The sequence below is a fragment of the Hippoglossus stenolepis genome, chromosome 21 (genome assembly GCF_022539355.2).
Source record: "Hippoglossus stenolepis isolate QCI-W04-F060 chromosome 21, HSTE1.2, whole genome shotgun sequence".
Classification (NCBI taxonomy): domain Eukaryota; kingdom Metazoa; phylum Chordata; class Actinopteri; order Pleuronectiformes; family Pleuronectidae; genus Hippoglossus; species Hippoglossus stenolepis.
Window position 1 is genome coordinate 12067621 of NC_061503.1, and position 24792 is coordinate 12092412.

The 24792-nt window shown below is 42.6% G+C and overlaps 1 protein-coding gene across 1 annotated transcript in view; it reads left to right on the forward strand.

Moving 5' to 3' along the window:
* Nucleotides 1–15256, forward strand: part of LOC118100984 (carbohydrate sulfotransferase 15) — a 33794-nt gene extending 18538 nt beyond the window's left edge. Inside the window, exons 2-8 of the mRNA XM_035146556.2 lie at nucleotides 1728–2332; nucleotides 4152–4491; nucleotides 8034–8177; nucleotides 11305–11461; nucleotides 13057–13213; nucleotides 14069–14216; nucleotides 14923–15256. Of these exons, the coding sequence (XP_035002447.1) occupies nucleotides 1892–2332; nucleotides 4152–4491; nucleotides 8034–8177; nucleotides 11305–11461; nucleotides 13057–13213; nucleotides 14069–14216; nucleotides 14923–15122 (1587 nt within the window). The 5' untranslated portion in view covers nucleotides 1728–1891 and the 3' untranslated portion in view covers nucleotides 15123–15256. The remainder of the gene's footprint in view (nucleotides 1–1727; nucleotides 2333–4151; nucleotides 4492–8033; nucleotides 8178–11304; nucleotides 11462–13056; nucleotides 13214–14068; nucleotides 14217–14922) is intronic.
* The last annotated feature ends 9536 nt before the right edge of the window (nucleotides 15257–24792 follow it).

Sequence of the window (24792 nt, forward strand, 5' to 3'; positions counted from 1 at the left end):
AGATCTGCGGTAATTACATTTCCGATGAAGCAAACCTCTTAATCTTTTTACAGCTTTCATCATTTAGGAAATTTTTTAAATTTTGTTTCTGGTGAACTTTACGCAAGAGAAGCACGGATACGCCATCTGCCATTTGTGGGCCAACTTTAATTGAAGTAGCTATCGTAATTTAAAATCCATTACTCAGACTCTCATAATTTTTTTTTGCTGGAAAGTGATAATCCTGCTCCAGAAGATCATTCATTTTCTGGCTCAAAGTGAAAACAGATTAATGTGTGACAGTGGTTTCAGCTTTTTGCAGCGAATCCTTTATTCTTCTGTGCTCTCTTTTTTTCTCTGACTGAAATTGTAGTCGTTCTAACATCTTGAAGGTTAGAAATTCTTCTTTTTAGCACAGGGCTTGTTTCCCCCCCCCCACCTGTGTCCTGGAGAGGCTGTGGTGTGATGCTGAGGGCCCAGCTGGGAGTAAATGACATTGCTGGAGCAAGGAGGCCGACGCTCTCCGGTCGCTCTCCCTCTTATCAGCTCTGCCCGCAAGCTCCACAAAAACGGAGCTGTGGAAAGGGTGTGAGCGATGGGCGGGAGGTGTGGGGGACAGACAATATCAGCTGCTGTGAGGAGGAGCGATGACTCACTTCCACGGTGCCGTTATCTCATAATGTATGCGAGCAGGAGCAGGTGGCAGGTATTACATACGTCAAACTCCTGGCTGTATCCATGCAGTTTTAAAGTGTGCAGGTGTGAAACATTACCAGTGGCTTCAGTCAAATCGGCAAACATCCCACTCATCTTGCCCCAGACCCTCGGCTCTGCTGGCTTTTTGTCATTATGCTGTATTCTATTCACCGCCACCATATTGGCTCACCTCCAGATACAAAGAAAACCTCAAGGATAAAACTAGACATTACCGCTGCAGGAGCATTATCATTAAAGATCCCCAATTCGCTCACCCTTTAGACATCCGCCCTTCTTTTATCTGTGGGCGACTGTTGACTTCACAGTGAGGAATACCATTTTCTGATAATATAATCCCTTCTCGGGGTCCGGACCGGGTATCTCTTATGTTCATGTTTCTCCCCAGTAGAGTCTGACACGCAGCCTCGTAGTTGCTAGGCTGAATGCGTCCCTGGTTCTTATCGCTTCCTCCATATTGTGACTCCGATGCACAGGGAGGATGGGAAGATGGACTGTGAGGTTGGGAAGGGTGTCGCTGTGCTGTCTGATTAAAACAGAACGTATGAGAGGAAGTCAGTGGAATGAATTTAAACTCGCATGTTAATGGGATTTTTTTTTTTTCACCTCAGGTTTAGTCACAATAATAATGATACCGGAAAAGACTGTCAAGAAATGGTGACGTTCTGAAGTGAGTTATCATTTCCAGTGATGACTTGTTAACTTCCCATTCGCAAGACATCAATATTCAAAGCAGACAGTCACTGCTTTTCTCTGCTAACACCCATTTTCTAAAAGCAGCTTTATTTTGTCATCAGAGACTCGGGGGTAAGTGATGACAAGCTCCTGATGTACAATGGAAATGAAAAAAAAAAAAACTCAAGTTCCCAAATGAACTGATTACTAAATGCCAGTCAGCAGTTAAACAGGATGTGACTACGAGTCTATTGCAGCAACTTCACTGGGAAGTGATGAAGCTGTCTCATAAGAGCATGTGTGAAAACAGTGGGTGGACAGCCGGTCATCTCTCTTATTTCTGCTTTTCTTCTCAACAGGGAGGTGTGAGTGGATGAGGTGGGATGTTCGCCACAACCCATCATGGACTTAAACTGTTGGCCCCATCTGAAACCCTCACGTCTGGCTGGCTCCTGCTTTTACAACGCCCCCCCACCCCACCCCTGAGAGTCTGAGCGAGTGACACCTGGGATTCGCCGCTACGATGACGCACGTGGACTACAAGTACAGCCTGCTGGGCTCGGCGGTGGACGACTACCGCAAGAGGCCGTTGCTCCTGCAGGTGGACGACACGCCCGTGAACCTGTTCGCGATCATGGAGGTCAAACGGGAACTGCCCAGGCGGTGGAGCACGCTGGGCTGCTTCAGCAGGATCCGCCTGTACAGCTTCGTGTTCGGCCTGGCCGCCACGTTCCTCATCATGGCCTCGTACATCCTGACGGGGGACAAGAAGGGCCTCCTCCTCACCCCGTCCCCCTTCCACTTCAGCAGCCTGGTCAGCCCGGGACCCTTTGCGTTCAATGTCTCCTCGGTCAAGGACGATGCACACATCAAACTAGTGGTCAAGTCCATCACATCCAAGGTGACGTTTCACAGCAGTCGAAAGGTTCCGGACTTTAAAGTGCTGGTTAACAGTGAGCCACATGTGAGTAAAGCCCAAACACACCATCATATTCCTCCATTTAATACATCTTATCGGGTTAATCGTGGGATGAATACCTCCGTTGTTTCAGTGCAAACGTTGTCTTTTACATCATAACACCAGCGTGATAGCGATCTCTCTTTTAATTGACAATCGCGCACGTGTCTTTCTGGGTAATGAAATGCTCCCGAGGAAAAGGTGATCCCAATCAGTATTCATGCCCACGTGCCGGCTACACAAGGTCCAACAGAGCCGCACTGGTGAAATCCCCCACTGGCTGCACTTTCTAATTTAATTTATAAAAAAGATAAAGCTGCTCTGGAAAAAAAAAAAAAGGTATAAAATCAGATAATTGCATATACGTCTCTCCCTCCTTTTCTTTTTTTCCTTCAGAAGGGATTTAAAGCTCAAAGTCATCCCACAGTCTTCAAACACTGGAGCCCTGTGGGTTTCTGCCAGCGTCCGTCTCACCTCAGAGCCTGGTTCAATTAATTGTTAACCCTAATGATAATGGCCTGTGCCAGAGCTACTCTCGACATAACTAATTTCTTATTGAACAAGCTGATGAATAGGAGAGTGTGACCGCGGGACAATCAATACCACGTCTGAGAAGGGGTCTGACATTAATTGTCCTCAGTCGTGTCTCTCGCAGGCAGCGAGCAGGTCTGAGTAACACAGGCCTTTTGTTGTGTTTTTAATCGTCAAAACACACTTTGAAATGTGTTCTACACCTGTGGATGAGTCAGCTTTACTCCCCCAGTGCGCCCTGCATACGTGTTCACTTACCTCAGCCAGTCATGTTTTCATCCAGGTTGAATGAAAATGACTAATGGGTGGATAACTATGAAACCTGCTGGAAGGATTTATGGGTCAGGTGGCAATCCAAGATTATTTCCCCCTTTCTTTAAGATTGCGAGATGTGTTATTTAATGTTCTTTGACTTCTCTGCAAATAATTACTCTTATCTTGATTTGAAAAAAATAAATATCAGATATTTCTGAGTGTTACCAACTTGATGCAGATCCAAATGAATCTCTGGATGTAGTGAATTTAAATGTGGTTTTGCGTTGGCGGAGGTCTGAACTCTACTGAGTGGCAATTTTGTCTACGCTGCTATTACAAAGTACAAGGACAGGTTTGTTCTCTATCGTTTCTCTTGGGTCAAGCACTTTGGATTAGAAATTAAACGACTACACTACAATGTTTTGCGTGTTGACGGTGTATACATCCATACAGGTTGAGCAGTGAAGGATGTTAAGCTCTTTTTTTAGGGCAGAGAAAACCAGAATGGACCCAAGAAGCCCCCAAAACAAGGAGGAAGGGAAAATGGCTTTGGTTCAGTCCAGACAGAGCTTTAATACAAAAGTCACAAGTGTATGCTCATGTCTTCAGACCAACACTGAATGCAAGTGATTACATTTTAAACATCAAAATTATGCTTAATTGTCTTATCACCTTCTGTGTACAGAAATGGCCCCAGTTCCAACAGCAAATACAAATGTTTAACTATTCCTTAGTTTTCAGAACCAACACAACACAAGTCAATTTCTAAAAGTTGTCTGACTACACAACATACGGTTGTGTAAGTGTCCTTACTTGTGAAAGTGACACCTAGAACCACTTTACTGTGCCTCTAGAGACTGTTCCCCCGACATGAACTTGTGCTTAATGTGAACTTAACACACAAATGTTGCGTGCAACACACAAGCCACTTAATTTAATGTATCTTAGCAACGACTAACGGGAATTGTGTGTAATCAGTGTTTATTTTTGTGAAGTATGTCGATTCAGCAGCTTGACTTGCCTTTGTTTTCCGTTACAGATGTTTTCTGTTATCCCCCGCCAATTCCAGCCTGGTGTCAAGAACCCCTGCTGGTATGAGGAATACACTGGGAATATTACTTCAGACCCATACAAGAAAAATATGTACGGGCGCTACTCAAGGCGCTTCCGGACTGAATTTCAGTTCTTGAGGAACACTTTCCGAGAGCACTTGATTCACCATGACGGGAAACTCTACCGCATGCGGTGCCTTCCTTATTTCTATATCATAGGCCAACCAAAATGTGGCACGACAGACCTGTACGACAGACTGAAGCTGCGGCCGGACGTCAGGTTCACCACTTTCAAAGAGCCGCACTGGTGGACCCGCAAGAGGTTTGGTGAGTAAAAAGAAACCATAATTTGCTGTAGAAGCGGCCTCCAGGCTGATTAACAATAATGAGAGCCCCAGGGCATTGGAAGTGTGACTCTCTGCAGTATATCATTTTGGCAGAGCCATACCTCAGTGAGCTTCAGAAAAGGGGGGGGTGTCATCCTCAAAGGCAGACCTGTCTCTTTCACAAGCATAATTATATTTATCTCAGTATTTTTACTGTCATCATATTGTTAAGATGTGTGGATCTTGGCAGTTAAAAACATCCTTTTTTATATGTTTTAGCAGTTAATTGGGTAGAAAGTCCTCATAGTATTGACTGACAAGTTCACATTGGAAAACAGATTTTTGTACAAAAAAAAAGTACAAATTGTTGGTACTTTTTTTTGTACAAAAATCTGTACTTTTATAATGTGAAACCTAGCTGGAAATGTGACATGGATTAAATGGCTCTAGTGCACGCAGTTCAATCTCCCAAAGCAATCAACCAAGTAATGCATATTCAAGAGCCAACTTGTGCTGAGCATGACAATAAACTTAAGCTGTTTTCCTACCTGAGAGTTGTTAGCCCCAAATTTACAGCTCTAAGTTGTGTATTTACAATCATTATAGCTGCCTCCATGCAACACTGTGAACACATAGTCATCTTTTTTCTCTCTACCCCTCCTCTGTGCTTTTTTTACGCAATTACCAACTTTCCCATCCTGATACATAGACGGTTGAGCTCATGCGGTGATGGCCCATTGAGGGCTGAACTAGGACTAAGTGCGAAGGAGGAACTGACTTCAGCATCTTGTGTGACATAGATTTGACTGTGTGGTTGCAACACGTGAAAGACGCAGCCTCCTGCTCACATGCCTTGAACCTACATGTGTGGGTTTCGATGTTTCCTGTGCTTCCTTAGCAAACATTAATGTCATTCCTTGCGTCACATCTCGAAAACACAAACCTTGCTTCCGTCAGCTCCTGGTTCTAGCCTCAATTTACAGCTTCCTTTCTCTACCCTTAGCACACCAGGGATTTGATACTCTCATTTAAAAGATTAACAGAGCTATCATTTATTTAATTTGACAGCCGAGCATTTTAAGAGGGAGCTGCTGCATATTTTACAATTTCTCAGAGGCATGTTTTCATGATTCTTATCTGTATTTTGTGGAAATATTTGCCAGAGTTTAAACGCTATCTGTTAATCACTGCTTCGTTTCTGTTCAGTTTTTTTTTTTTTTTTAGACACACGCATCCTACCTCCACAGTTCTCGCTCACACTATTGGTTTTCATTTTCAGTCTTTGAACAGTTGGCAATATGTCACTTCTTCAAACAAAGAGATTAACCCTCCAACTGTGCAATGGGAGATAGGAGCCGCTTGACATCTGGTCACGTGTCGTCTGAATGTTTGAATGCGTTTCCTTCACCATGTGCATCTGTGCTGTTAAAGCAACCCCCCATGCCACCACAGATGGGATTTAAAAACCAGGCGAGATCTGGGAGTAAGACTCTATTAGCCAAGAATGAACTGAAAAGCCTCTTCATTACACATCTGACCCTCACTTAACTTGCATACACTTTGCTGCCTTGCTTCTTTAGTGTGTTTGGGGACTTTTCCTAAAGACACACAAAAAAAAGAGAGAATAGTGATTCTGTTCTCCCCTTTAGATCTTAAATATTTTCAAAATAAAATGTAGTTGATGATTAGCATCCAGATTTAAATCCACAAAGACTCACAATATACCTACATTGTTTTTTTGTTAAACTGAAACAACCATTAAGACTCATGAATAATGGAGAGCCTTCAGCAGCTAAAGAGGCAGGCATCAGTGTGTTTGTGTGTCGCTAATGTGTCTGTATTTGTAGAGGAAGTATAGGGAGCGGCAATTAAACTGTCGAGCACCGATCTGCCTGATGGCTCTGTTCAAAGTCAGCTCGGCGTATGAAAACAAAAAAAACAGATTAGATAATGAGTTTATAGTGATTTGGAAGATGTGTTCATATGTGTGCAGATAATCTCATAATTCTCCTTTTTTAAGATGAGCAGCCACAGCATCACATCAGCGCAGCATCAGGGACTCAGTTTTCATGTTGATTTCTCGCTAAGGATGAGTGCTATTCTTCTGCTCAGCAATGACTGATTCATACATGTCGTTTCGCCAAGAGCCATCTGTCTAAAAATGACTCAATTTTAATAATTTCACGCAGGGTTGGCGTAATACTTGTTGAGGGTGTTACATGCAGCATTGGCCACATTTGTTTGAAAATTTCATCCAAATTCTCGCTGCAAAATATCAAAGACGGCTTAACTGTTCCAGCCAACGTGCTCCTTTTTGAAGTTGGTCCAGCTGCTGACTAACTATGCCCCTAATCCCGCTGAGACTCGCATACCTTTTTGGTGGATTGATCAGCCTGCATGCAATACTCATTATATGTGCTGTTTGGTTTCAGTTGATGATTATTTCAACCTCCTGAAGCTGCGGGTAGTGGGGGAGTTGTTTGTCTTCATTTGGCCGCCTCATGCTGGTGTTTTCCGCAGCCTTGTGATGTTGCGTAGCAGAAAATGCAGCCGTATCCCAAGGACATAGGGATCCCTCTCAGTTATTGTCACCAACCTCCTCCCTTGCTTTCATCTGCGCTGTCACTCTCTTTCATTCCCCTCCGGTGTTGCACTCAGGGCTACGCGCTGGTAATCAGCACGTTTCTCTTAAGACATCCTTTTGAGAACACTCTAAATTCAAATGGTTTTGTAGTTGTTTATTCCATTCCCCCCTCGAGTCTCTCCACTTAGCCGCAGTTGTGAAAAGGCGATTTGATGCTATCCACGCTGCATAACTTTCTTAGAGGAACAGTTTGAATCTTAAGCAGATGTGTCTGCAGTTGTATAGCACCCATCGAGAAACACGGACTATTTGAAAAGTACATGACACTTCAATCATATCAAAAAGCACAGAGATAGAAAAATGGGGAGAAAAAGCCCTGAAGCAAGACACACCGGAATCAAGACACCTCATGCGGCTGTGAATGTACTGGATGAATAATGCTGCAGGCTGACTATTTAGAGAGTTTGCGAGAGTCTTCTAATCGTCTTTTCCTGCTAACTAGAGAAAGGTGCTTTACTGAGACACCATCAAAGCATCACTGAAAGTTACAGACGCCTGAGCTGCCTCATTACGCTGCATGGATGCTCCCAAATCCTACACGGAATCTCCACAATCGCATAATTGCAATTATATCGTCGTCCACAGCAGCTCGGAGGGAAAACACATTTGCTAGTTTACTTTAAAAACATTAACTAGACATTGGCCTTTAATTGGAAAACACTTAAAGCTGAGCGGAGACAGCGTTCAAGGCTGAATTTGAAACTGATCTGAAATTGGATGTTATTAGAATATTCTGGAATCACGACAACACAAAATCCTTAAGGGCGTTCCTTACAGACTCATATGAAGGGGAGGGGGCAGGCAGGTGATAACTAACTAACAACAAATGTAAATATTCGCTCGAGATGCGTGTGCCCAACGAAGTGTATCTACCATCCCTGTCTTCTCCCCCCCACCAGGTATCAGTCGTCTCAGCAAGGGCTTCCAGGATGGATACCCGGTGGAAGACTACCTGGACTTGTTCGATCAGTCTGCTTATCAAATCCAGGGCAACCTCACAGCAAAAGGCAGTGGAAGCCCCAGCCACCCTAACATTATCATAGGTAAGCAAAGAGGCAGTCAGTCCATTGGATTGTCTGTCTGTCTGTCTGTCTGTCTGTGTGTGTGTGTGTGTGTGTGTGTGTCATTTGGTTTGAGACACTGTATTCATGTGTGCAGCCCTTATCTGGTGGTAATGTTCCTTTCAGTTGGACATCAGCCAATTCTAAAGATCTGTATGAAGGCCGATTCAGACATATTTAAATGGATCGTTATTGGCTGAAATTAACAGATTTTAGAATGTATTTTGTATCTCGGAGCCCAACTCAGAACTCCACTCTTTCACGACATTCACCTGTTCACACCACTACACAATCATGAGTGCTTCTGAAATTCAACAACTCCAAAGTCTTCTCTCTAGCTGACTGCAGGAGGCGTTGTAACAGGGGTGGGCAAATTAAGCCATTGCCTGGGGGCCTTGAGCTGAGACGGGACCTTTTGAGAATGGCTGATTACATTAGTCCACAGCAACGACAATCAAATTCTGATAGGATTGTACAAGAGGCAACTACAGCATGGCTGGACCCCCCCCTCGTGAGACCCCTCGCCACAAGCTGTAGTTACACGCCTCATAATTGTAGAGGTTTGGTTGAAGACTAGAACGTTTAAATGCGTGGTGGTGGTTTGCACTTAAACTTTACTACTTTACTATAATTTCTATGTTTGCACTTTGTTCATAATTTTGCAGGGTTTTTTGTTTTGGTTAACTGTGGCCCTCCAGATCCTTTTTGCCTGAGGCATTTTAAATTCCCTCGAGACGCTCCTGCAAACAGCATCATGAAAAAACACAAAGCTAGGGAGGGATTGTCGCGGATATTGATTGGCATTTACTGTAGCCAATAGTGCTGAACGTGCGTCACCTCCCCACGACAGAGTTGACCGATTTAACCCATTTACCTGACAGCATCGGTTTCTGCTTGCCAGTCGGTACCTGGCAGAATTTTCTGTAACAGCGAGGGAGTTAACACAAATTGGTAAACACTCCTGTTTGCACTGAACACAATCTACGCATGACCCCATTTTTAACTCTATTTAAAATATGTCCTTCATGACTTTTGTTTTAAAGATTAACCGTAACCCAGGCATTTGATGTCAAACAATGTTTCACACTGAGCCAGCAAAGCTTCACTTAAAAGTCAAACTATTTTCTATCCTCACAAAGCCCCTCTGATCTGTTATCTAAAGAAGTGCATGTTGAGGGAAGCTAAGGGAACAAGATACAAATGATAGCATGTAAAACACTGTCTCGTCTTTCCAGTCACATCTCCCAGCAGCTTCAGTCGCACAGACGTTTCCTGTTCAGCACAGATTCTGACTTCCTGTTTTGTCAAAGTGTCACATCATGTCAGAGAGCAGCTTGGCCCTCCCCTCCCTGCAGAATCATATTTGATACTCAGGTCATGTATCGGCGCTGTGATCTGTGTGTGGAACGTGGACTGACAGTACCCTGTGGCCCCATCAGGCTGCAGCCAATCGCGTTTGGCTCCGGGTGACCCGACACTTGCCTGGGACTTCGCTTGTAATCTCGGCTCCAATATTACAAAGCTGCTATTAAAGCAGCAGGTAGCGGGGCTGGAGCAGAGGGCTGCTCTGTAGCAGCTTGCTCCAGAGGGTGACGGTGATTTTTAAGCAAGCCGGTGACTCAGCCCTAAAGAGGAGTCTCACAGCTTAATAATACTGGACTTCTTTCTGCTTCACTTAGCCACTTCACTGAAGTGCCGTGGAAAAGAATCATTGTTTTTTTTTTGTGCCAGGACAGCAATAATATCTGCGCGGGCTGTAGATTTTCTTTTTCCACAAACCTCCTTCCTCGATCTGCATATCCTGCCTCCAGCCCCTCGTGCTTTCATCTGTCTCTGTCTTATCCCCAATGTCCAAACACCATCTGAAAGGACTGCTCGGCTGCAAAGAAAAACTTTTCAACAATAGCCTTTTCACACTGGACTGAGTTGGTGTATTGAGCGCAGCTTAGCATGCCGCCCTGTTTTGTTTCCCTCTTTAAATAAATAATCCTTGTTAGGGAGGAGTGTGCCAGAGTCCTGCTCAGTATTCACACCATGCCCTGGGAGAGCGCAGCAAGGTGCAGGCCTGTGGCCAGAATCGTGGGCTTCTGACTCTCCTCAAGCCACCGGCCAAGACCAAGCCGCTGAGAAACACCAGAGGCATGCAGGCCTGGCTCCTCCATTTGTTTGTCCTATTAAGGCCTCTCCCCATGGAGCAAAATAAACCCCTTTAATGGACATAAAGTGGAGACCTTTAAATAGACTTGATCGCACTGTATCGTTTTAGGCATAACGGCATTAGCAGATGTCATCGCAGAAAATAGGTCCTGGCTATCATCCCTTTCTCCAAGGAAGAAAAAGAGGCAGATAACGCCTGCGATGTGTTCCCTCCAAATGCATCACAGCTTCACTTCACAGATAAGAGGATAATGAAGGCACAGGCAGCCTAATGAATCCTGGATATCATTTCTCAGCTCAGCCTGATTAGGTTTCTGCACTGAAACGGTTTGAGAAACTGTCTTCTGACTTGTTAGGAGCACCAGTACAGTTACTGTGTGCACAGTTATTCCCTTTATTTTTCCTCACAGCTGGAGGTGTAACAACTGTCTCTTTTATGTTTGTGCACCGGTTCAAGAATCTTTATTTTTGTAATGACTTGTTGCGTGTGTGTTGGGAACATGCTGCGTGTGTGATAGTTAAACCCTCGATTCAGTGGCAATTATAGAAAGGAGTTGACACAAAATTCCACACACAGCTAATTACAGTAAGGTTTGTATTGACACTTTTTTAAGAATGAATAAAAACTTGATGAAAAGACATAATAATAATAATACAAAACTTTCGGTGAATATCAAAGCTTGCACAACTTGCATGGTAAAAACGTTTTCTTGCATGCTTCAAGGAGTTTGTAGCATAATTAGCAATTTACATGTTCTGTACTTTCAATGTCACATGAGAATCTTGTTTACTATAAAATACAAGTGTCAATTCACAAGGACGTATGATGAAGTGGAACATTTTGAACAAGAAACATTTGAACATTTGATATTGAAAAATGACAAAAGTTGCCCATTGCATCGCACGTTAATAGCAGATCGTTTATTTGAACTACTGTGGGTGTATTTTGCAGGAGAAGCCAGCGCATCCACCATGTGGGACAACAACGCCTGGGTGTATTTCTATGACAACACCACAGAGGGAGAGCCTCCTTTCCTCGTCCAGGACTTTATTCACGCCCTGCAGCCTGATGGCCGCTTCATCGTTATGCTCAGGGACCCGGTGGAAAGGTGGGAGTCCTCGGTTTCACTGCCTCCCACCCACATACCCATCTTAAAATATCAGACACACACAATGTCACCTTTTTTTTTCTTTTTTTTTATCCCAGATGTGTTTCCTCTTACTCAGTGAGGCTGTCACATAAGTTTCATAATGACGCCGTTATCGGACGTGTGGAGAGTTTAGTGCTGAATACCTGCGAGCCAAACTGGGATTACTTTATGCTGTTAATTTAGATTTTTACTTAAGAGAATGTCTGAACATGCTCTCTATAATTGCCTTTGTCTGTCAAATCACAGCCTGTTAAACCTGTCCCTGAAGCAATTCTTTGGGAAATGAATTTTTATTATGCGCGACTTGTTTACAACCTTGGCATCTCCTCGGCACGGGCGCTGTCTGACATCTCGTACTGAACTGTAACAGCTTTTGTGTTTCGTGTGTCACAAGCAAAATTCATTTTCAATACAGGCTGATATAAATAAGATAATACGTGCAAATAGTTTGGCTTTTTCTTTTATTATATGAGGCACCAGACACTGACTCTACTGAATCACTAGAGCTGAGATTAGCAGTCAAGTGAAGAAAAGTTCAGTAAAATCTGACTCCGTCTAAACACAGGGCTCATTATAGTCAGGATAAAAATATCACTGTTTTTTATTATAGATATAGATAGATAGATAGATAGATATCAGTTTTTTACTTGGAGTGACTGCAGCAGCTCATTTGTGCTTTCTCCAATATTTTATGTCTTTGTTCTACTGGAGGTTTCTTCTAAACTGTCAACACTGCAGTCACAGTTGCATCTTGCTGTAAACTATAGTGATCTGTGCCAGTGTAAAACCACCATCTGTTATATTAAGTCGTTATTATTCGCCTTCATATATAATAAGGCTGAAAATAATAATAATTATTAGCCTCAACACATTCAACTGCTGTGAAGTTTCATCAGCTGCTTTCAGTCATGCGCTGAACACCGGACATTTCCCTGAAGTTTACCTGAAGTATGTGAGAACGCAAATGTTTGAGTCAGCTGCTTGGGACAGTTTCTAGAACTTATCCCACCAGCCCTGAAGTAAGATGTTCGGAAAATGTCAGAGTGGGTTCATGTGAGAATACATTAGGAAAATGTCCAGACAATTCCCATCAAGCAAGTGGCCCTTTTGATGGTGTTTCTAACCTGTGATGGATGCAAAACTGAAAAATCCCCCAAAAGAATACAAATATCTAAAAGAGGAGTCATACACGTAAAATATGAGGACAAAGATTAGAACTTGGAAAGACGCTGATATTCAAGATCTTTCGGCGACTCTGTCGATGAGCTGTAAACTCAACCATATGATTTCCGCAGCAGAATTTATGCCATGTCCTGCCTTCTGCATCTTCTGTAGGCCCAAACCCCTCACCTGATTGTTCCCGAACATTTTCCTGCTGTTGTTAACCAGTCTGACCTTGACTATTTCCTGCTATGTTTATCATGAGTTGAAGGCAAACTCTGGAAACTGTCCGGACGCAATTGTACGGACAGTTTCAGGAGTTCATGTCTGAAAATGGATATTATTTAAACAATGTTCAAGTTTGTTTATGGACCATCTCTCTTGTCTTGCAGGTTATACTCTGACTACCTTTACTTTGGTATTACCAATAAGTCTGCAGAGGATTTCCACGAGAAGGTGTCAGAATCACTGCAGTTGTTCGAGGGGTGCCTTACAGAGTACACAATGCGCTCCTGTGTGTACAACATTACTCTCAACAATGCCATGCCAGTGAGTGTGCCCCCGCTTCCTACTTCTGTCTCACAGTCCCTGAACACAAAAATGGCCTTTAGCAACCAGCACATTTAACTGGTGGGAAGAAAGAAGTTGAAAAGGAGTGGGGGGGAAAAAAGACAGATGGAGTGAAATCCACACTTCATTAACACATGATAAAGCTTGCAGGGAGCGACTTTACGAAAAGGGATTGGCAACACTTTTGAACGTCTACAGCCTCTTTGTATGAGAAAAGCTAGTTTACCAGCTTACTCTCTACTCACAACACAGAGCGAGTCTTAGTGACAGTAGGGCCCCAGTGTAGGGCCCCTGGCCAGCTTTTCCCACAGTGCAGGGAAGGGGAGGAAGAGTCTGGCCCATCCTCTTTTGGCTCCCCCTCCAGGCTGCCTTGTATTAAAATGAGGTCCTCCTCTCCAACTGCCACTGACGAGCTTTACGGCCCTGTGGGCGCATGCCCTACCCTCTGCCGCCGGCCTTATTGTCCCTCCACTAATATCTTCTCAGAGTTATTAGACCATGTGAAAGGCATTACAGCTGCCCTCGCAGCAGGCTCTCGCGCCTGTGGCTTCTCGATAAAAGTTTCAGAGCTCAGATTAGAGTCTGGAGAGAAAAGATGAATAAAACTCCAGCGTGACAGCGCGATTGTTTGTTGAACCAAATTGATTTAAGAAAGCTAAAGTTACACGTAATCATTTATTCTGGAAGGCCTTTCAGTTTCCCCAATTTTCAATAACAAGGCATTTTGTTTCCGCCTACTGTTCTGCAACCACTGGTCAGAGGGGGAATCTAGAAGTACATTTTTCAACGTCAGATATGATGGCTCTCATTAATTATTTTGTGTTGTGTGCGCAGGTCAGATTGCGAATTGGCCTGTACATTTTGTATCTACTGGACTGGCTGACCGTCTTCAGCAGGGAACAGATTCTGGTCCTGAGGCTGGAAGACCACGCCTCCAATCGCAAATACACAATGCACAAAGTCTTTGACTTCCTGAACCTGGGTGAGTAAATGACAACATGACCACGACCGTACCCGTTTCTTCTGGGGACTGATCAGTATAATACAAAAAGGGATATGTCATATTGAGTGCATGTCACTGTCGGACACAAACGGAAACTGACTAAACTCAATCTCCAAACAGTTTAGCACTGACAGATTTTAAAAGGTTGAAATCTCAGTTGCTTTGTGTCATTTCTACTTTCAGCTGGGAAATTGAGCCATGGTTTTATTTCTCCATCAGTGTGGAGTATCACAGGTACTGCATTGTACAAATTCTGTTGATTTAAACCATGTGCAGTACTCTATCTTAGAAAAGTAAACTAAATATTCTTCAGATAAAGTTCTGAAAACACCTTCCATTCAGTATCAGTGGTGCCAATGTGTCCTTAGGGTACACTGTAAATTGCCGTTTACTGACAGGCCAGTGTCAAAAACAGTTTTGCCCCATAGTCTCTGACCCCCTTTAGTTCGGTCATACTGGTTCATCCCACAGTTTAATTGCCCCACAGCTCTGACTCGGCTCCTCAAAGAGCTGCAGAGGTGCGATCACCTCCCAGAGCATCACCTCCACTGCTAAGATCACCGCTGATACATGTTGACATTTCAAGTGTCCTTTGCTGTATTTTCCTCCATTTGTTTAGTGGTGCGGAAAAATCTGAAGTGGCCAAGGAGGACGGGGATGTGAAGTGTTTTTATGTGTTTTACAGGGCCACTGACAAAAGAAATAGAGTCGGAGATCACGCGAAGTCCAGCGTCAAACACCAGGAAGCCGGCCGACAAAAACCTGGGACCCATGCTGCCCATCACGAAAGAGATCCTGCGGGACTTTTACACGCCGTTCAACGAGGAACTGGCTAAAGTGCTGCGCAATGACTCTTTCCTCTGGGACAATTACTCAACACTCTGAACAACTGACCTCCATTCTACTTCTGTAAAAAAACACACACACACACACAGAAAAACACAAACCGATGTGTCTGCCAGCCCCTTCGTTGGAGTTTCAAGTGCCCATGAAAGGAAATAAAAAAAATCATCAATGTTTTTATATTTAAATTATTTTCTAAGTTATAAAAGCAGAGATGAATCAAAGATAGAAAATAGCACAAGTGAGTGAGTGAGCGGGTGAGTGAGTGATGTCGGCAGGTCTTGATTGTTTCTTTTCTGTGACCAGATGTACAAAATTAAATAGTGAATTCAAAGGTATGAAAAACTGAGTCCTGTGTTCTATTTGGATTTTAGAATATAGAACAAGATGGAGAATGTCCCTTGTACGTTTGAAGGTCTTCTGCACAATTTAAGTTGCCAACTACCAGTAGGTGTTAGCAGACACCAGCGGATGTTAATGACATAACTTCAGACGTGCACCTTAGGGTCAAGTGTTTTGGACTTTTAATCAACGATACAGGTCGAACTTGAGGCTTAATCTGAACAAAAGAGTAAATTAAATAAAAGATTGTGTAACTCACAGGACTGAAAAGATGTGAACTAAATATTATAGTTTATAAAATACATGTCTTAACTGACACTCACTCTGTGTCTGCCCCATAATTCAGATGTGTCCAACACTGCGAGCAAGGTAAAAGGTACAGTCAATGAAACAGCACTACCCTCTACTGGGAAAAACACGTAGTTGCAATATTAATATGGCCTCAGTCGCTGTAGACATCAATAGAAACATATCAGATGGGATGAATGCAGACTTCAAGTGTAAGTTTCACACAGACAACAGATGTATAAAGACATTAAAAGTGATCAAAGTAAAAAAAGGGGGGGGAAACTGATCAGGTTTTTTTTTCTTGATGTTTGTTTTGGGAATGAAGTTGAGTGAGACCATGCAATTATTATTTCCTATCCTGCTGTTGAAAGTTTGTCAGAAACATGGGATATTAACCAATCAGACACAAGCTGAATTAAAAGGTTTGTGTTGGAGATGATTTAATCTGGTGAATTAATTGAAAGACCGTCGAACAAATTAAATGGAGACACTGTGGGATGAAATATAACCTGGGGACAAAGCGACACCGATATCATGGGTTTAAAAGCTAGAACTGCACAATATAATTTCAGAATCTGCATCATCACAATGTCAGCATGCGCAAAGAGTACAGTCGCACAGAGACGAGGACAATTTCTTCAAACGTGTCTTGCTGCAACTCAAAACAGAAAACTCACACAGTTCTCATTTTCTGCGACTAGTCTGCAACATGCGTCTGTCAGATTTAAAAGAATCTACTCAAATCAAAGGGTTCTTACACAGGGTTTGTTACTAGTGAGTGTGGTGCAAGCTCTGCATCCTCACCCAACCACCAATGACAATCACTCTTACTGAGTTTATAGAACAAATCGAGCAAAGACGATGAAATTGCGATGTCTATTAAAGATCTATTAAAACCGTGCGTCAAACACAACTGTGCAATTTAAATTGGAGACAGATTGAAATACAGTACGTGTATGTACTGAAATTTTGTTATACACATTCTCTACACCAGAGGGCAGACAACACTTATAAATACACAGTTGTAATTTGGGTTTAAAACATTAAATGAGAGCAATAGTAAAGGACATTTCTATAGTGATGGTATTAGCTAAATCTGGTTTGTCTCAAAAACAGAGAAGTTGCCCAAATTTTAAACAAGAAAAAAGGAGAGGGGAGAAAACACCTGTCTGCAGTAATGCCACAGTTTTCTGGCAATCCCTAAACCTTCCTCCCCAAAACCTACAGATCCAGACGAACTGACCTAAATACCACTGGAAAAACACGTAATTAATTACACTGAAAGAGTCAAAATGCCAGCAGCTTTGACTATGTCCTCCTCGCTGAAATCAAGTCAATCCGTCAGGGGAAAAACAAAAGTGACTGCAAATCATTTGCATACTTTGGTTGGAGTTGGACGGTCCATCTGGCTGGTTCCGCTTCACTGAGAGCCTCCAACCAACTTCAATTTCCTCAGAATTCATAAATATTATCAAAGCTTCCTTTATCCTAGTCTGCGCATGTATCAGAATACAGTGACTGACAGGAAAGTGGATAAATATTGCTGCTGGGGAAACTCCACAGGCTTTTTGAGACACACATTTAGCCAAAGATCCCACTATTTATCATTTCATAACACTGTGCCTGTTTAATTTTGGTCCCAGAAGCCTGTGCAACAAATTCAAGTTGTCATCGTGGGAAATTAGTGGGGGGAACTATTCTTGCTGTTCGTTGGACGAATGGAAGTAAACCAGCTCTTGTGGAGCAGATTTAAAAGAGTTGATATTTGGCATCTTAGGCTCTGACCCTGAGGCTCTATGCCACAATCTCGGTACAGCAGAAACTGTGGAGTGATATTGATAATGGTATTAAGCGTCACTAAACCGCATAACTTGGCTACGTCACAGGATGCACAGGTGGATGCTGTGGTATATAAGAAAATATATAGCCTGCTATCTGGTGAGCAGATTCCATGTGCAGACTGGGCACCAGCCTTTGTGTTACTTAGCAAAACATCTACTGAACTAAAATAAATCTACACCCAGTAATCATACAGGAACGACATGTGAACTCCACAGCAGATAATTATACGGACTTATTCTTCCAAGGAAATTAACTTAATAATGATTTTGACATGAATAATAAGAAAGACTACGGTGGCCGGGAGAGAAAACGCATCGCAAATTAAGAAAACACATGCAAAAAGTCACAACTCATGCAAATACAGAAACGCACTGCAAAATGTCCCAACACATGCAAATTAAGAAAACAATTTGATCACACATCCACTTTTATGTATTTGCATGTGTTGAGATTACTTCAGTGATGCATCATGTGTGTAGAATATGTGGATATCACTTGTTTCATTAAAGGACACGCAGTCTCCCATGAGGCCATTGTCCAAAGAGAAATAACCATATGCAAGACAATAATCATGTTTATGTTCCTGTGTGAGCCAATAACAAAACTGGCAAAGAGTGAGGCCACAAGTGGGAAATAACTGAACCAACTGAGTACAACAACACAACACAAACATCAGTGTGGCAGCAATAAAGTATAAAAGCAGGAACTGTCAGCTGGGCGATGATGAACAGCAGTGTTAGCAGCCTAGCTCTCTAATGTGGCTAACCAAGAATGTAAACACCAACTAGACAGAGCTAAAACATTAAATTGTCGTACTGCTAGCATTTTATTACTTAGCACTACTGGCATGAAGTTACCTTGTTGGGGGGAAGCAGCAGGAAGCCCTTACGAAACTCAAAATGGAGTTTGGTTCAGACGGCCAGCTAATAGCTAGCTGATGGTGCTAGCTCGACCCAAGCCTGCCAATGGACGGTTAGCAGGTTAGCATGCTAGTCCTTAGCAAATTAGCTTAATTAGCTAGCTCAGCAGCATCATGGAAGACGACCAAGCAGGAGTGATGGAGCACCGACTGTTTAAATAGGTCGCCTCTGCAACTTAACGGACTAAAACTAAATCGCCCTCCTTATTGACAGTGTAACCACTACTACTTTGTCCTTATTAGACCTTTTAACAACAAAATAACTATTAAACTATTTTAACAACAAATCTCACAAAAGGACAAAAGTCCAACAGTTAATTTATCCTGTCCCGGTGTTTCTGGTCATATCTATGGGACTCGTAACAGATTGTTGGACGTGATCGAGACTGAGCGTCTCCTCCGGTCCTTTCCTCCTCTGTCAGTTTGGATGAGCTTTGAAACGAGGGCTTTAGCAGAGGGCGCTCTCTCTCTAATGTCTTTCCCACCGCTTTTCTTTTCCCTTAAACTTGAATGAAATGCTGTGATACTCGATGAGAGGGATGTTTGTTATGTCCCCAAGTGTGCGACCTATGACCATCACACTCAGGGTAGATGTCCAGACCACCAACAGAGTGACGATTACCACACCTCCGGCTCCACAAGTCTCTCGTGATCCTTTTCAAACGAGCCAGCTCGAAATGAAAAATCCTCTTTTTGAGTCTCGGCTCTGTTTCTCCCTGCTGTCAATGATTGATGCAGACTTTCTCGAGATAACAAGAAAAGAAAACTCTGAATAAACAAGTTTATGCAACAAACATTTGCAGTCCATCATGCTGATTGAGTGCTCTGATGGTTTGCCAGTTATATTTGAAGAGTCTGTGTGAGGCCCAGTCATATTCGCTGATGATGGAGCAAGCGAGGAATGCAGAGTAAACAGAGATCTTCATAAAAATATAGTCAAGTACAGTTACAAGTATAGTTATATTCTCTTTTACATTATGAATCCAAATGTAAGCAGAGATATTTTACCAAAAAGTCCAATTCAGTTCTGTTGGATATTAAGGGTCCAGGCCAAAACATCTGTTTGCGATATACAGTGCTTTGCAGTTTTATCTCTATTTGGAAAAACTGCAGAAGTAGACCTTGCAAAGTTGGTGATTACTGTCTGCCCTGCTAACTTCTTCACACGGTCGACTAAGCTAAGACGCTGTTTTAATGGCTTTGTCAAATTGCTTGCAGTTACTTTAATGTTTTCGGGGCAGAGCCAATTTCCTAACTCTTTTAGAACTTCTTTGTCTTTTACTCTAATGCAGTGCGAGGCCAAAATCTTCCTTTTAATGCGTGTTTGCATCCTAATTATTTGTCCTAATGATTTTTTTTCCATCCTTCCCAATGAAGGATGTTCCAAACCAGATGTTTCTCCTTTGTTTTTGTTTTTTGTCTTCTCTCCTCCCAGGCCTCTTGTGCCCCTTGCAGTTGTGTCATTATTCAGCAAGGTTCATTGGATCCAGGGTCATTGCTCTGTGTTAGCTCTCACCCAAGACTCCAGCCAAGCTTTTCACAGTACAGAATAGTCTTACAGTTGCATCTGTGCCTGGGTGGACCATCTCCTCAAAGCAGCAAAACTTCCAGATGTTCCCCAGAGGTGACCTTAAAACCTGGGACAACCGCTTTATTGTTGATTTCCTGAATACAACTGTATTATCGAATCCGTGATGAGAAATACTTTTTATGCTGTCATCAGTCTGTCCTGGATTATGAATTCTACTTCCACTGAGAAAAGCTAAAAAAAAACAACTTGGCAATATAGAACACAGAAAACCTAAATGTAGCATTAACTTTTATTACATTTGATCGTGCCCATATCTAAACTAATAGCTCCATCATGATTCACTTCCCATTCAAATTAAAAACTGTCAGCGTTATTTGGATGGGAACATCTGGCCCGTTTCGGTCACATCCATCTGGAGCCGTGGTGAATGTGGACGAAGAATTACATACACAGGTGTTCAGGAAGGGAGCGTTTTCAGCGAGGAAACCGAGGGCGGCTGTGCTGAAACGGATCCAGCCATCATGTGGCAAAAGTGAACCGAAGAGCCTGAGGTCCAAGTGTGTGATAAATAGATAAAGAGCCTTTTCATCACCAAAAGCTCTGCAGAGGAGAGACAATCAACAACCTCTCCAAACCACAAACAATAAATTGTCCAAAAATTGTGGGAATATGACATATGTGATAGTTTCTGCAGGAATCATAAAACACTGGTATACTCTCACAGAGCCAATGCATGAGTAGAAAACCGCAAAGTAAGCTGTAGCAAGTGTAAAACACAGATGTCTCAAATGGCTCGCTGTGGACTGTGACAGGTAAGTATTCACATACCAATGAAAACATTTGCTTTGAAAATATTTGGAAAAGTAACCTTTATTGATATTTAAATGTAGGTCGATAATCTTTAGACCAAAACGTTTTTTTTGTGGTCAGCAGGAAACAAGCTGTAACTGAGAGACGGATGTATTATAATACCATATACTGACATGCCAAGCCACAGACTGTATTTAAAGATGGACGACGCGTCTCCACTTCCTCCCGCTATCCAGAAATGAAGCCAAACTATCATGAGTGTTGCAATCTTAACATTTGGAGTGATAGTCTGCGCAGTAGCGATCGGGGGATGGAGCTGCGGTAGAGAGGTCTTGTCGATAGAAACGCTTGACCAATCGTGAGTCAGTCTGAGCTGCAAAACATGATGTTTCACTTTGTTTTTATATCATCATTTAACTATTGTAAACCAAAGTTACTCGAGGTAAGAGCTACCTACAATGACAGAAACCGTCTCTGAGAAAAAATTATTTAACGTGTACTTTGACTTATTAGTTGTCCCAACCATCAACACGGAGGGGTTGGGTTATATGACCTATGCTGCAGCCAGCCACCAGGTGTCGATCGAGACGCTTTGGCTTCACTTTGGCAGAGCAGCCATGTTGTCCATCTTTAAATACAGCGGTTCAAAGGAAACTGTAGCTAAATCAAACCTCCATTAGCTGTCATTTCATCTGTGTTCTCTCTTCAGTAAACTCCTGAGGGAAATTTCCAGTCCCTTACCCACTAAGTGTTCCACTGTGTTCACATTATGTAACATTAAATGAGTTGAAACATTCTCCATAGAGATTAAAGGAGCTGCAATTTTAGGTGGTAATTCCCCTTATCACCTAAAAAGCATAGTCTTTTGATCCATTGTTAACATGAACATATTCATTATAGCAGCTTTAATATAAACAATATGTGCGAATGCGAATTGATATTCTGTCCAGTGAGATTCATATTCAACTACTCTTTCCACTTTTTCGCTGGTAGCCTCTTTGAATAACAATGCATTCATATGTCTCACTTCATTTAACTCAAACATCTTCTCTCTCGTTGTCATAATTCATCACTGGCTGGATTTTTAGTTTTTTTTCTTTCTCGCAGAAAATGTAACATAACAAAATTTCAGTTAACATCTCACTTTGCTGCACTTCTCATCAATGTAATGTCTCCAAAAGCAAAAGCAAATAAAACCGGTCCAACTGAACCTGTTTCAAATCAAATAAAAAAGTTGAATAACAGGTCTTAGCATTTCTTCTCAAAACATCTGCTTTAATCCACTTGGGCATTCCACTCCAACAAAGAAATACCGACACATGTTATTTGATGCAATCCTGCAATCCACCGAATCTATTGACTATAATCAAACCAATAAAAATGGCGAAAGGCATCTTTCATTTGTCTGGAGCACAGGTTGGGATTTTCTGAGTTCAAAGGAGGATACGACGAAAACATTACACATTCCATGGATACAGGAGAAATACACCAGCATTTTACTTCTACAAGTTTGAAAGTGTGCACGACCTGAACTATGTAGAAATCTATAAGCAAAGTGCAAATGCTGATTATAGTCATTTTTGGGTTGAATTATTAAATATTCGGATTTTGACATGCCTCTGAAGGCCAAAGTATATTTATGTCACTCACATTTACATAGCAAACGCTGACAGCACCAATGTCAACCTTGTAGTGGAAACTCACCACGTTTGTCTTCCAACATGAGGCGAGCAGGGTTTTTGTTCAATGTGAATAATGCCAGGTGTTGCGATTCATCTGTAATGAAATGCACATGCCTCAAAAAGCAGTAAATCCAAGGTTGTGACGTGCCACGCTCTGGATCCATAAATGTGTCTTATTACAGTGTGTTCTGGGCGGACGGTTAAATAGGTAAATATATCGGGGGCCACAATCATGAGCGAAGCTGTTTGTTTGACCTCTCAACGAAAGAATTTATTACAAAAAATTGGCCACGAGCCTGTTCATCACACACAAGGTTGATGCATGATCAAAAGATGTGTATGTGGTGTTTTTCCGTGTACAAAAGCGGGTGAGATTACACACATTAATTAGATCATTAATCTCCTGTTGTGCAAAAGGCAGAAGAGTAGACCCCCACATTTTCAAGTCCGCCAGGGTTCATTAACAAATTTAATTCATTAAGTTGTGTTTAAAAAGTTTAGTCAGTGTGTGACAGTATTTTCCTTGCCTTGCCATGTCTTGCTGAACAATTCAATACCACTATACATTATGCTTTCCACCCTCAGATTGTGTATCTCAAGCCGAACATTCTTCTTTCGTCAATTACCAGGGTTCAAACCAGCAGCGGGGAGGTTTTGCCACCGAGCAGCTAACCTGTCTCTCTGCGCAGTGATGGCCAATTAATGAGAATTCAGGCAGGGATTTCCTCCCTGTGAGAGATTATGGCAGAGAGGCAGGAGCCGCCACTCTCCCACCTTGGGTGTTCCTTACTGAGAAAGACAGCTATTGTCACAACAAGCCTGCCTCAAGCCGCTCTGCTCCAAAGCCTGATAAGCAGTTGTTTCATCCCCCGGCATCAGACCGTAGAAGTAGTCACTTTAAGGCAAGAAGCTCAGGTGGTTTCACACAGCGAGTTGAAGAAATTGCGTCATGCTTTAATACATGCTGACCATGTCTAATATGACTTATAAGCTACTGTACGTGCATTTAGTGAAACCATGTGTGTAGCTGTTTCTGTAGCTGCACAGATCATTCTCACAGTTGGTTTAAGATGGAGAGGCTCCTTCCTCTTTGCTATGTGAACTTTCATGGTTTTGCTGCCATGAATAATATCATTTTTTTTAAGCATTTATCATTTATTTCAAGACAGCTAACGATTCAATAACCCAAATAATATAGAAAAGCAAGAGACGGAGACACCAGCAATCGCAAGTCTGAACATTACCTTATGTTAGCTGATAAGTGACGCCTTGATCACGTCCAGATGCAAGGGGATAAGTGTAGTGACATTATTATATACAGCAAACACCAGGTTTATTAAAACGACACAATTGTAGTCTACAATGACTTTGGAGCCAGAGTCTGTGCAGGAGCGACATTTCACCCTTTTTTTAAAGCATCATATAACAAATTAAAACCAAACTCAGCAGAAAATTTGCATTTGAACAAACATTAGTGTGATAAAAACCTTTCCTTTGACATTTCAGTTGGCCTATCTGCTAACATGGAGGAGGTGGGATTTATGACCTATACTGCGGCCTGCCACCAGGGGGCAGCTGAGACATTTTGGCTTCACTTTTTTGTTCTCCATCCTTATATACAGTCTATACGACCCGAGCCCCACTACTTCCTTGCACTTCACGTTGCCATGGTTTCATTGAATATATACCGAACCAGTGTGCTGAAGCATCGCAGCTGTGGCGTAGTCGTGCATTTTGGAGGAACCTGACTTTCTGAGAGTTGCAGTTTCATGTGGTAAAACCTCACAGCGCTCTTGGCTGCCTTCTCTCATCCCTCCTTCCGTTTTTTCTCCCTCCCTCCCTCCCTCTGCCCAGACAGCTTTTGGATGGGGTGTAGTCGAGATGGGGAGTGGGCGAAGAAAGCTAATGCCTGCCTTTGCTGGCGAGAGACTGTGCCAGGCGAGGTACAGAGTATTCCAGCCCCGAGCTGTCCACCCACTGCAGATCCTGTTCCTGTGATAGCCCGCAGCCTCAGACTCCTTCCCCCTCCGTTCTCTCTCCTTCTCAGGTGTAACGTCTCATTTCCAATGCGAACCCTGGCGTAGCCTTCTCTCTATGCAATGTCCATCCACATCAGTTATGTGTAATGAAGCAATGCATTTAAATGGGGCAGCGTCCAGGCAGGGCACCAGACTTGTCGAGGGATTATTATCTTTGCCTTACTTTGTCTTGCCTCAGGTTGATGAAATGTCAAAAGCTTTACTTATTAGTTGTGCGAATGCTCCTTGGTATCCCCACTCCTTATGACTAAATCTTAAA